The 13412-nt window shown below is 42.5% G+C and overlaps 1 protein-coding gene across 9 annotated transcripts in view; it reads right to left on the bottom strand.

Annotated features, from left to right (window-relative positions):
• Positions 1-13412, bottom strand: part of sbf1 (SET binding factor 1) — a 76690-nt gene that overhangs the window by 24651 nt on the left and 38627 nt on the right. For 8 of the 9 annotated variants that reach the window (XM_076076050.1, XM_076076057.1, XM_076076056.1 and 5 more), the window contains 4 exons: positions 6499-6604; positions 5938-6070; positions 5720-5828; positions 4053-4166 (listed from right to left, as the gene is read on the bottom strand). In XM_076076050.1, coding sequence (XP_075932165.1) covers positions 4053-4166; positions 5720-5828; positions 5938-6070; positions 6499-6604 — 462 coding nt within the window. Of the gene's footprint in view, positions 1-4052; positions 4167-5719; positions 5829-5937; positions 6071-6498; positions 6605-8678; positions 12108-13412 lie in introns of those variants that run through there. The other variant, XM_076076058.1, reaches the window with a different exon arrangement.

The following is a 13412-nucleotide window of genomic DNA, read 5'->3' as shown; positions in this document are numbered from 1 at the left end:
AACCAGCTTCTACCTTCTACAAATAAAGCCCGTGCTACTCGAACTTGGCTGATACTTTTCGGGTTTGTAGAAGTCTGTGTTGGTGTCTGTACACACAGGTCCGTGACCGGGTGAACTCCTTTTCCACTTGTTTCCAGCTCTCATTCCATCCATGCAGAGCAAGGACCACAACAGCCAAGAGTCTCCGGGTTAGAAGTCACGGAGCACACGAGAGCAGCCGGTCACAGGAACTCTCCACAACACAAAAACACGTGGGACGATCCCGAGGTTTCACAATGAAATCCCTCTTTCATTAGATGAATGTATTGTTGAGCCGAGTCATCTTAGGCATGTAGCGGAGGTCAGTGTGTCCAGGTTCAGTGTCTTGCTTGAGGACACTTTGACACACAGCCGGTGGCAGCAACAAAATAAGCTGCTGTTGGGATTGTACACAATAGTTTTAATGGGACGGTAGTTAAAACTGGGTTTACAGATCTATCTGTTCTATTCTATTCCATGAGCACCTAAATCACAGGTGTGACTCTAACCACTGTCATCTCTCCATGTGATGACAATGGTTGATGAAATTAAAAACAACACACAGAGAGAGAGAGCGAGTGGATCTGTGTCAGCGGTTGTCTAGGTAAATGATTCTGTATTCTAAATAAAAGAAAACTACATTTCCTTGACGAACACTCCATCTTGAGTAAAAATCGAATTGGCTTCCTCCCAAAACACCGCACCACCGACCATGTATATACCCTTCACACTTTAATTAACAAACATGTCCACCAAACAAAACATGGTAAAATATTTGCTTGTTTTATTGATTTCAAGAAAGCTTTGGACTCTATTTGGCATGAAGGGCTCTATTACAGACTTCTACAGTGTGGGATAGCGGGCAAAATGTATGATCTGGTTACATCAATGCATTTGGAAAATAGGTGTGCTGTTAAAATTGGAGACAAACATACTGAATTCTTCACCCAGAAAAGAGGTGTTCGTCAGGGTTGCAACTTAAGTCCAACCCTATTTAATATATATATAAATGAACTTGCTGTTGAGTTGGATCAATGTGCTGTTCCTGGGCTCTCCCTCCTAGATAGAGAGGTGAAGTGTCTGTTTTATGCCGATGACCTGGTCCTACTGTCTCCTACTGAACCAGGACTACAGCAACAGCTGGACAGAGTAGAACAGTTCAGTCACAACTGGGCCCTGGCAGTAAATATGAAGAAAACTAATGTCAGGATTTTTCAAAAACGCCTGAGATGTCAGGAAAACAAATACCAGCTCACTATAAATAATAACATGATTGAACATAGTATGAGTTATACCTACCTTGGTATAACCATAACCGCAGTGAGTTTCAACATGGCAGTGGATGCACTAAAAGAAAAAGCTCCAAGAGCTCTAAATGCAATTAAGAGAACATTTTATAATTTTCAAATCCCAATTAAAATCAGGCTTACAATATTTAACAGTGTCATCCAGCCCATTGTGCTGTATGGTAGTGAAGTATGGGGTCCACTCAGACATCACAGTTATACCCGCTGGACAAACATCCAACAGACTCTCTACACGCAGAATTTTGCAGATACATTTTACACAGAAACACACCAACAGATGCATGTAGAGCAGAACTAGATACCCACTGATCATTAACATTCAAACGAGAGCACTCACATTCTTCAATCACCTTAAATCCAGACACCCTCCACTCCAAAGCCCTCCAAACCCAAGAGCTGAGCCCAGAGAAGAGGCCCCTATGTCAGCTGGTGCTGAGACTAACCGCCTCCTCTCAGACACACGGGGACCAGTCTCACAACAACACTGCTCTCCAAACACCAATCAGAGTAAAACACATCATAACGAGATGTAAAGAAACCGATCTGGAACACTGGAAAGAAGAAACTAAAAGCCAAAGTAGATTAGAATGTTATCTGATGAATAGTCAGAATATCTCTCTACTGCCAGAGATAGAAAGCAGAGACAGATCCTCACCAAGTACAGGCTCAGTGACTACAAACTGGAGATCTAAAGGAAGACACTCAACATCATGGCAACCAAGAGAAAACAGAATATGTAGTCACTGTGGACAGGTGAGGCTGAGACAGAGATGCACTTCCTCCTAAAATGCGAAACATTCAATACAATTAGGAACATGTACTTTAAAAAATTCAAGAGTACAGAGAGACACAGAGACAGTAATCTAATAAAGTGAATCATCGGCTTTTAAACGTGACTGCAAACAAACAAACCACACTCTCCAGGAAGAGACGACTCGGCATCGTAACACACCCACGACCGAGTGAGTGTATCGCTGGAAGCCATCCACCTCATAGAGAGAGGGATTTACATTGTTTGGATTTATTTTTAAGAAGTTGGTTTTAGCTTTAATGGTTTCATGTTTTACAATATTGAGTTTCTGTGAATTAAGACTTTTTTTTACACACGGATAAAAAGAAAAAGACTAATGGAAAAAATGCAAACCCTTTTAAAAATGTCTCTAAATATAAAAGAGAGAAGATGAACCCCCTGAAGGCAACCTTTATTAGAGGCAGGCGTACCGAGTCTCATTAGAGAGTCCGTATTAGCTCTACACAACAAGGACACTGAGATTTTTCATTTTTCTTTGCTAAACAGCTTACAGAGTGCCGTTAAGCTGCATGAACAGGAGACAGTAAGTGAACAACAAACGTCCTGGACATCCACATGTTTCTAATCCGCTCCTGTGTAGTTTGGGCTTTATGTTTGGGGTTGTTGTCTTGCAGTCAGTTTGTGGAGATCTGTTTTCACCTCGACATTAAAACAGTGGTTTTTAGCCACGTTAGCGGCATGTTAGCAGCATGCTAGCTTCAGTCGGTAAGTCCAGCACTTTGGTCCAGACTGAAATATCTCTTAATGGATGTCAGCGAGCATTTAGCTGAATCGCAGCCTCACAGAGTCTCTTAGTCTTGTTTTCTGGTAATCGGTGTCGTAAAATCTAAATTACATTCGCTGCACATCAATGCAGTAAAATAATCAAACGTGAAAAAGCTGTGGAGAGTGAATGCTTTTTTATGAGCGCTGTAAAATTCTGTAAAACAAACAGTGTCACCATTACTAGTTTGCTCAGCAGCACTAAAAACTGTATCCGAGACATTAAATCAAACATGACCAAGCGCCAGACAAGCAGAACAATATATTGTGTTAACCCATTATTCCTGACTCAGTTATGATTGTATTCACGTGTAAAAACAATCTACAGTGTATCTAGTAAATTGATCATAAACTGAGAGCGATTTCCAGCAGCAGCTCTCTTGTGAGCCGCATAGCTGAGACAACAGGTGCACTGCTGTACGGTGTCATCACACATCTGTGATGACACGTGCACAGTCAACAGAAGCAACAATAGGGAAGCAGGAAAGAAATCCGTGTACAAATAAGATAATGAGGACGCTGGGAAATCATTTATTTTCACACAGATAAAAAAAAAAAGCATTTCTCAGAATGGGCTGGCTCTGGAATACTGGAAGGGGCCGAAGCTGCATGCTTGATATGAGCTGGCAATGTTTGATACGTGCCAATGTGCAGGAATAGTACTTGATAGGAAATTATTTATTGTGTGTGCGTGTGTGTGTGATCAGGTGAGTTGGTTGCATCATAGCACCAAGCTTCAACTAAAAGGTAACTAAAGTGCAAACTAAAAACAGAGTAGAGAGAGCACACTTTACTAAAGTTGCTCACCCAATTTCATTTTCAGAGATGGAGAATATTTGTGATGTTGTTTTTCGTTTTTTCTTTTCTACATTTTACAAGCTTCCAAAAGTTGCACAAGACTTTTTCTGTACGTGTTGAAATTAAACAGAAATCAAATCCACCACTTCAAACTTGTAAAACAAAACTGTAAAAACTTCTCTTCACCAAAAATCTAAACTTAACCTAAAATAAAGTCATCTCAAGAAGAAGGAGGTAAAACCAATCCTTTTCCTTGGTAGAAACCACCCACTGGATGTTAATGAGATTTCCCAGTGCTCACCAGTCATAGGTGTGTGTGTGTGTGTGTGTGCAGAGTTTTGGGCTGCAGCTCTTACCATGGAGAGCACGGTCTGGGTCTGCTGGAGCATCGGCTCGGGCAGCAGGGAGATGTGGACGCACTCGGGGATGGTGACGGTGCCTCCGTCCAGGTCGGCGATGATCACATCCAACTGAAAACATACAAAATACACTTTTCACCTCTGCCTCCCAGACTGTTGATAACAGCGCAGCGTGACGGACGATACACAAACAAAGTGGTCTCTGTCGGCGGCTGCTCATTACAGGACGCTCGTTATCAAGCAACAAAACAGTCAGATTTCAGAGCGGACGGCGGGGAGAGGCTGCCCCAACGATAACCTCTGACCGCTCGCACACTGAATAAAAAGACATGCAACTACTGTACAAAACACTGAGTCTCCTTGTGATGGGAGACAACGGCTCCATCTCTAACGGGAGGGTTCATTACACCTTCATCGAGCTTTAATAAAGACAACAGCCAATGGTTTTCTCTGATCATGAGATCCAGACGATAATTATAGTCTTGTATATTTTGGTATCATTTATCTTGGCGCGGTCTGTAAAGAGTCTATTAAGGTAAGGCAGGAGCAGCGGTTTATTAAAAGATGAATGAAGTACTGCTTAATGGGTCAGTGAGAGTTTACGTGAAACATTCTCTCCATTGTAATCACATAGCTCCAGGTATTATGTAAGTATATAGTAGATCATTCTAGTCCCTTTTTTGGGAGCAAGTTTGTTTAACTACCAATATTGCATTTTATTAAAATCACGTTTATTCCCAACAGCTGAAAACCGGCAGCAGGTGTTCCCACTAGTCTATCTTCCACACAGTGCATGCTGGGTATTTAAATGACGCTGGTTGTTTGTCTATTGTTGATGAAGTGGGTTCAGCGTGTAGTTTCTGTGTCATTTTGTTCTCCAGCTGGCTGTGTGGTGCCGACATTTCCTGCAGCTTCCGACTGCCCCGCGGGTGGTTTTCTGCTCAAACGCGGCTTCATTTCTCTTTCTGAGCGCGTTGCCGACGTTGTAATGGGACAATAAGGGACAATGAGGGACAATGAGGGACAGACATCAGGTGAAGGCGGCGCACGGTCCAGACCCGTGACCAATTTCTGATAAATTTCTGAGAATATATAATAATCTTCAGCTTTTTATTTTTTACCAACGGCTGCATCTTTAACTTGTGAGCACCGACACATGAGAATGGTGCCGACTATATTCAAGATACAAACTACTGGAAGGACAGAAAGTAGAAAAAAAAGATGTAAAAAGGGCCAAAATGGGAAAATGTCTGTTTTTTTCATTCATTTTATTCAGAATATTCTGTCTTGCTTTATTGAACTTGACATGTAGGCCATGAGTTAATTGGACTAATTTAATTCATAGTTAAGACAGCTTTTTTTTCCAGATAAGTTAAATGTGTCTGTGTTATGTGTGTGTCTATGTTACAAGTATCCTACTTTACATATTAGTTGAAATGATAGAGAAATGCACGTTGTTGATTGTATTTGATAGTAACTGGACCTCTTTGAATATGAATTGATGATGTAGGCCTTCATCAGGAAATCTTCCAGATTGAATATCAAAAGAAGAAGTGTCAAATCAGAGGTGCTGTTGTTTGGAGACAACATACTCAAGTATAGTTTCCAAATATACAGCAGCACTGCAACGCTGGTCCAATCGTACTGCAGTGATGGGAACTCACCAGCTCTTGTGTCTCTGAGCGGAAGAATGAATTGACACCGATGATGAAGGGGGTGGGGGTGCTCAGGACCTCCAGCAGTTTCCCCGGCAGGATGGGAACGTAGGTGAAGCTGAGAGGGACACAAACAGGAATGAGATTCAGCACATCTGACATGTGTCCTGAGACAAAGAGCACCCAGAGAAACATCTAAATGGAGAGACAGAGGAGTGGAACCCCACCTGTATTCTAGGGGGAACATGATGGCCAGTAGTCCGCGGCAGGCGTCCGTTAGTCTCTGGTAGCTGCTGGACAGGAACAGGATCTTGTGTTCCGTCAGGGCGGCACAGAACAGATACAACACGTTGACTATACCTGAGGGGGGAGAGGGCACGGACGAGGCGTCACACCAAGTCCAGGACACAAACCACATTCATACTCGTATGTTGGACCAGCAGTAACTCAGTTAAACTAATCATCGGAAAAGTCTGAAACAACGTTTAGGGTTTTTTAATCCCTCGATTACTGATTGGGCGACTAACAGGCTTTCTATGCAGTTCTGGAAATTATTTTAAATAATAAATAATGTATTTGATTATTTCCAGTTTGTTTGTTTTTTAATAGCAGAAAAATAAATATAAAACATTTTACACAATTATAGACCCGTCTATCATTTCAAAACCTGACATTCACTAGAATGACTAACTTAACACTGCCTTTAGCAAAACAGGAGTTATAATCACCAAGTTAACATCTGAAAAATAACTATTTGGAGTTAACTACATATTTATAAGCCACCGTACCAAGCTGTCTGAAGAGCTGGGCCACGCTGCTGCCGCTGACAGGAAGCGCGTCATCGATGGGAGTCTGGATGACTTGCCGGTCACCAGCACCTAACGTTATGGTCCTCTATAGATTAAGAGAGAGAGAAGAGAGAAAAGAAGGATTTAGAAGACCAAAGAACGCACAGTGTTAATCAGAAGATCTGGGTTTTAATCAGTTTGTGCGTGTCGGATGCGCAGCGTGAGTCAGCAACAGAGAGATGGAGGATCCCAGAAAGGCTTAGCAGGTACATCACAAATAAAATGCAAGTCATTCCAGCCGATCGGGACGTGAATGGCGCCGGGAAGGGCTCCATGCCAACGACCTTACTGCAAAAAAAAAAAAAACTTCAGCACCAACGTGTCAAATGGGATTTTATGGGAGAGAGAAATCCAAAGCGACGTGGCAGCTGTCATGCGCGGGCGATTTTCCCCGGCAGCCTATGGAAAGCACAAGCGGGAAGGAGGTAGACCGGGGCCAATCTGTATGGATGATTCATTTTGGGCCGTGAAGCGAGTCCTGGGATAAAATGAACCCCCTTCAATGTTTGACATGCTGGAAACACTTATCTGATCTGGCCGGCGTTGTGAAACGAAGCTTCTTTTTTTTTTTTTTTTTTTTTTTTTTATTCTGCTCAAGTCTGGATCTCTGATTGGCACTACACTGTGCCTAATAACCACATCCTCCATTACAGATAAGCAAACTGCCTTTGAAGAGCTGCACGTCTACTTTGTTCCAGACAAAGCCAATAAATATTGATTTGTGTGTGGTTTGGATAACTAGCATATCCGGGAGTGGAAATGAGGAGGATTTAGACGGCGAGAATATAAATCGATCCAGTATGAGCACAATAATACGGCACAACTGAGCATTACCAAAACAAAATCCAGTTTGAGATCTAAATTGTTTTCTGTCCTGTGCTTATGACTTCAGAACAGGTGGAAAAAAAGTTTTGACAGGATTCTTTTTTCATCTGTGAAAACAGGTGAAAAAAACAACAGCTTTGAGAGGTGAAATATCATTTTGCTGTTGTGATTATTTGAAGCGTTTGTTGTTGTAGTAACTATTTCGGCCACAAGAGGCTGAAGTGCAGCGCTGCCCTATAATCATGCTTCCTACATTAAGTAGTGGATTCTGCTATTCAGCTTCATTGTTTTTACTTTTAGAGCCTTTGTTTGCTGTAAAGTACAATATAAGATTATTGCTGGTTGAACTAGAGCTGTGCCATTTAAATGAATCATTCTTTGTCTTGATACAGACATAACTTGGTTACATAACTTGCTAACACACAATATATTTACCTTGTGTTTAGAGAGCATGGAGAACTTAAAACTGACCTGGATGAAAACGTGAGCGCTTTGAGCTGGATTTAAAATATAGGGGTGCACTTCAGCCTCTTGTGGCCAACATGATATCCTGGCAAAACTTTTATTTTCACCCGTTTCACAGATGGAAAAAAAAAATAATAATCGACGGAATTTAGAAAGAATACTGTAAAAGATGTTTTCTCACCTTTTTTAAAGTCATAAACACGGGGAAAACAATTTAGATCAGACTTAGAAAATGGATCAGTTTTTAATCTTAATCTTGCCAGAGGGCTTTCAGGGTTCACAAACCAGTTGGATATGCAATCCGTTTCTGAAAGAAAAAGGAAAAGCTTCACCTGAAGTGGTTCTAATGGACCCGGTCAGTGTGTGGCTGTGTGCGACTGGGAGGGAAAAGTGCAGCATTATTTCATGCTCTCTACAGCAGCAACAATAGCGTCAGCATCCACAGGTGAGCTGTTACCCAACATCTGATCATCAGGTGCGTTCCAATTCATGGTTTGGCTTAAGAGGCGGATATGTTCACTTGTTAACCTGCATGGCCAGAGAGACTACTCTGCATGGCTCTGATGTAGCATCTTAAACTAACTGAAGGCAACACTTTACTTAAATTTGGCATTTATAAGCAGGGATTGTATAAGACGTATTATGAAGTGAATGATCAGTTGTCGGTCACACATTGAGCGTGTATCAAAGCATTTTAATTGGGTCTCCTGCAGCAGGAGGTGTGCATGGATTGGCTGAGGGGAATGGGAGGAGCACAGGAAGCCAAGAAAGCTCAGAGCTGATTGGTGTCGGGACAAAGGGGGGGGGGGAATGAAATCGGGCTGGCGTACCAAACTCTCCTTTCTCTCCTCTCTCTCCTCCTGGCCCGGCTACACAAGCACCCGGCAGAGAGAGAGAGAGACACACACACACACCCCCCCCCCCCGAAGGATAAGACACAGGTTAGAACCAACAGGAGTGAAGGCAAAGGATGCCCAAACTTAACATGACAGTGATGACTCAGCACGACGAAAACAAAGGAAGCTGCACAAACAATAATGTCCTGAACATGGTGAACTGCAAGATGATGGATATGGTAAAAAATATAGAATGAGTGTAACATGAGACACGCATGCAAAACAAAGCACAGCCACCATTTAAAAGATGATCCATCGTGTCATTCTGCTAACATTTCTGAGTGGTCCAGAGTCATGTGCAATTAATTCTTCACTGCTGGATTGTACATGCACTTCTTCTGTATGTCAGTGACAAGACGACCCTCTGGTGACGCTGCATTAGCAGCACTCATTATTTGTTCCCATTCCTTGACTTCAGCAGGTCTTTAATGCTGACGCTGTTCAATGATTTTCTATTTACTAGATCTCTGAAAGCAAGACTTCGATACAGGACACACGGGGCAGGACGAGTAGTATTTGGATGTTAATTGGGCCATTATATAATTCTCATTTGCACACCAGTGGCATTCACCATGTTTACTAGTCATTTACACAGTTATCTGAAGTTAGAAGCGCTTGCTGAATCTGACGTGGCTCACTCGTACGAGCACACCGGGCGAAGAAACAGTGAGAGAAAGTTATGATGAGAGTACGGAAATGTTTTTGAATGAGATCCAATGTTTTGCTTTTGTCTACAATGAACTATATCAACTCCTGCATCCTTACATGGTTTGGAAATTACACTGCAACAGTAATGCTGGTGTGATAAGTGAATTTGTACAGCTGAAACTGAAAATACCTGTTTGGCTTTTCCGACACCGTGTGACGTAATAGGAGCTCAAACTGATACTGGAAACCAGGCGGCAACTTTCTCTTTACTGACCAGCAGGGGGCGACTCCTCTGGTTGTATAGAAGTCTATGAGGTCTCAATCTCTAGTTTCAAGTCTTCTTAAATACAGCATGATGTTCATTTAGTAAATAATGGTCCATTTAGAGTCAAACAGACCATAAAGAAGGGGATGCTTTAGGGCGGGGTTACTGTGATTGACAGGTCGCTACTCCTAGACAGCCGTATATGGCGTCTCTACGTTACTCCTCCACATTCCAAATATGGTAACATTCCGTTCATTGGCTGCAAAAAGAACCAACACGGCCACGGGCGTATTCCAAGATGGTGACAGCAAAAATCCGGGTGACGCCACAATGACTACATCCACTTCTTATAAACAGTCTATGCTGGAAACAGCTGAAATCACCTCTCACACTGCAATGATAGGAGGCGACGGGGTTAAACTGGAGTTGTACAGGCTACGTGAGAAACGACGTGTGTTCTTGTCATGTGACAGAAAGTGGCAACGACCTCAAGCAGAACAACTTGTGCAGCTTTCAGTTTGAAGTGGTTTTTTGCTCTCAGTTCTGCCGTTAAACTCTAATGTGTTATTCCTAAATCAAACCCTGTTGGTCAGAGCACTTGGCAGCGGGACAGACAGTGTCCAGAAACTGGGATTGGAATTCCCTCTGTCCTGTAACAGCTCCATCACTGATGGGCGGTAAGAAGAGCACTTGACTTCCTTCCACGGGGAAACTGGACTAACACTACCACACACACAAACACACAAACAAAGGTCATAGGTCAGGGTCGTGTGCCGTGCAGATTCACGGTGTTGCGAAAGGGTGCACCAGAACTCAGCACTTTGACACGTCTGTGTGAAGGACGGTCTTCCTCACCACAAGGCCACCTGCTGCTCTACCTTTCACCGTTTCTCACATCAGGCCAACAGCCTGAAGTTCACCTCACATTTGGGGTTGTGTAAACTATTCATAAACGACTGGAGTGATGTAACGTCCTGCTGTGTTTATTTTATTAAGATAAATGTAGACGGTTTACTACATATAAAAAAAAGAGCATATTCACTCAGTGAAAGCCAGCCCCATTACTCGGCTAAGAAAACAGGCTTTTAGGATGAGGACGAACTAAAGTGCATTTTTAAGATGACACTGCGACTTGAGAAAAATGTAGAATATTCTACTACTTGGCCTTGGAAGTAATGCTGAGTCACTACTGTACATAGGCGGACATGCTAACATTTGCAGCTTATAATCACACCGTTTAAGCCATTCCATATACCTTTACTCTTACATTTTGAGGTTTGGAGAAGGTAAGAAAAAGAACATCCAAACTTGTTATTTCGGGAGTATTGCTTGTCCCATGTACACAGCTTGACAGACCTGTCATTCCTAGTTACCATTGCTAAGCTATGATTGGACGATCGCATTTCAGGAGAAGATCAAAATGTCATATTAATGAAATTTAAACTGTTTCCAAAACGTTGAGGTTGCTGGATTACCCGGCTAACCTGGCTAACCCGAACTCCATTCAGAAAACAAGCAATTTTAGAAGTTATTTGCTTGTCGTCTTGCGGACGGACCCGATCGTTTGAAGAATGTGCAACCTAGAAGAAGAAAGTGTTTTGAACTAAACTAAATGTGTGTGGCTGATCGCGCAGGAAGAACAGGAAGACTCATCATACGTTAACAAAATGGGCACAAACATTACAGGATGTAATGTTCTATATCTTCACAGATACATAAATACAAGTCCCACACAGGCTTTGCAGAAGGTTAGAAGAGTGTCTTGTGACGCCACGGCAGTATGTCTGATGGCGGGTGTCACGCTGCTGGAGTGATTCTGTTGTGTGCGTTTGGGAGAGGTTGACGTGAACACAGACTCTACGGTAATGACAGACATTCAGCCGGGCCGATTGAAAAGCCCTGTGGGATCACACAGTTCTAGGAATATGTGTGTGTGTGTGTGTGTGTGTGTCACTCTTTTCTAACTGTCCTGTTCCTCCTCTTGAGTCGGAGGAACAGGACAGTTTGTGCTCGGACGGAAAGACGCACTACAAACTCCCGTCTTGTGCTGGTTGCATATATATGTATGTGTGCGTGTTTGTTTGAACAAGACTGCCTGTGCACTGATGAGTGTTTTCAGATGTGTGTGTGTGCGTGTGTGTGTGTGTGTGTGAGGCGAGCCAGCGCGTTAGCCTCTGCTGTTTGGGTCTGTATGTGCGTTAATACTGATTAGATCAGATTCTCTCATACAGACGAAGTGCTGCCCGGTAGGAAGCCATCTGCCGTGCCATATGGTCACCCCGGCACAACAACCTGCACAGCAATGGGTTTGTGTGTGTGTGTGTGTGTGTGTGTTTTAGAGAGTGAGGAATCGATTTGAAAACAATCAGTGTGCTAAAATAGCTGCAACAAATCAGGTTCATGACAAATACGAGAGATGAAAACAAAGAAAGAAATGATTTACATAATCCTGTGGAAACTATTTGATCACAAAACACAGAAAACAAGCAGAAGCGCCATCAATCACGCAATGACTTGAAATGACTGCGAGAAAGCAACACATTCCTTAAAGAAAAGAAACCGACTCCGCTCCGTCGGATCAACAGAATCAATAACGTTGATTGGTGGAGCTTGCCGAGCGGGAGAGTTACCTGAAGACAGGCCAGCAGCCAGTCACAGGCCAGGGCCTGAGGAACCTTGTCTACACTACAAACTGGGGACTCATCTGTCTGTAACACAGAGGAACCAGTGTACAGTAGGGTGCACACAAACGACACACAGGGGTTGTAACATCTGGAGTTCAACCGATGTGCATTTATCTATCTGCACCATGCGCATGAATACGTGTAACAGGGACAAACGTCCCTGTTACACGTATTCATGCGCATGGTTCACTATTGTCTCGAGGTGAGATCAAAAAAACAACAAAACAAGATTCTTATCAAATAAGACAAAGAGGACAGAAATAAGAAAGGGGGAGGGAGAAATGACAAACAAACAAAAGGTTGTTTAAAGTAACCCACAATGCTGCTGGTGCATGTTGTGTCACTTCAGCATGAAGGAAAAACACCGGTGCTCATTGGCTGAGTTATAGAGATGTTCCGAATCCATTTTTTACTTCCCAATACCGATCCGGTACCAGTGTGTTTACAAACACAAAGTAAATATTGTATATAAATACACGATTCCTCGAGTAACTCTTTACTATAATAATCGATAGCTGCAGACCTAAGACTACTAACCCTGTATGGATGCGATATGATTGCTATCATTGTTGTATGGCCTGGCTCGCGTTTCACGCTTTGTAAAACATGAACAAATCCGTACAGAAAATAAATGCTGCAGAACTTGGTTTTATGATCTAGTTTGACAGGTTTTCCAATGTAAAATATTAACTAATTGTTGACATTTTGCTAGCTCTGGCTAAAGAAACACTCTCGGCTAGCACCTGCCTGATCGGTACTGAGCATGTGCAGATCTCTACAGCGAAATCAGCGATTGAGGAAGCAGCAATGGTTTTTAAAGATATAAAGATAGAAGTAGTTGAGGAGTTAGCCATCTTGCTTCTTTCTCATCTCTGTTGATAGTTTAACATGTGCTGCTATCGGTAATGGAAGAACTCTACTGAGTCATATAACCTAAGTATACGTATAAGTATACAAAGTATAAGTATACAAAGATGTCTACAACAACACAAACAGAAGCTTGGTTTACAAGTATTGAGTTGGTATCTAAGCTATGCTACTGTTTGGTTTTTCTGGTTATAAATGGAAGGT

This window comes from Anarhichas minor, unplaced genomic scaffold, assembly GCF_050575085.1.
Source record: "Anarhichas minor isolate MPS153535 unplaced genomic scaffold, ASM5057508v1 ptg000055l, whole genome shotgun sequence".
In the NCBI taxonomy this organism is placed as follows: domain Eukaryota; kingdom Metazoa; phylum Chordata; class Actinopteri; order Perciformes; family Anarhichadidae; genus Anarhichas; species Anarhichas minor.
The sequence above is the reverse complement of the archived record's forward strand: the minus strand, read 5'-3'. Positions and strand labels throughout refer to the sequence as shown.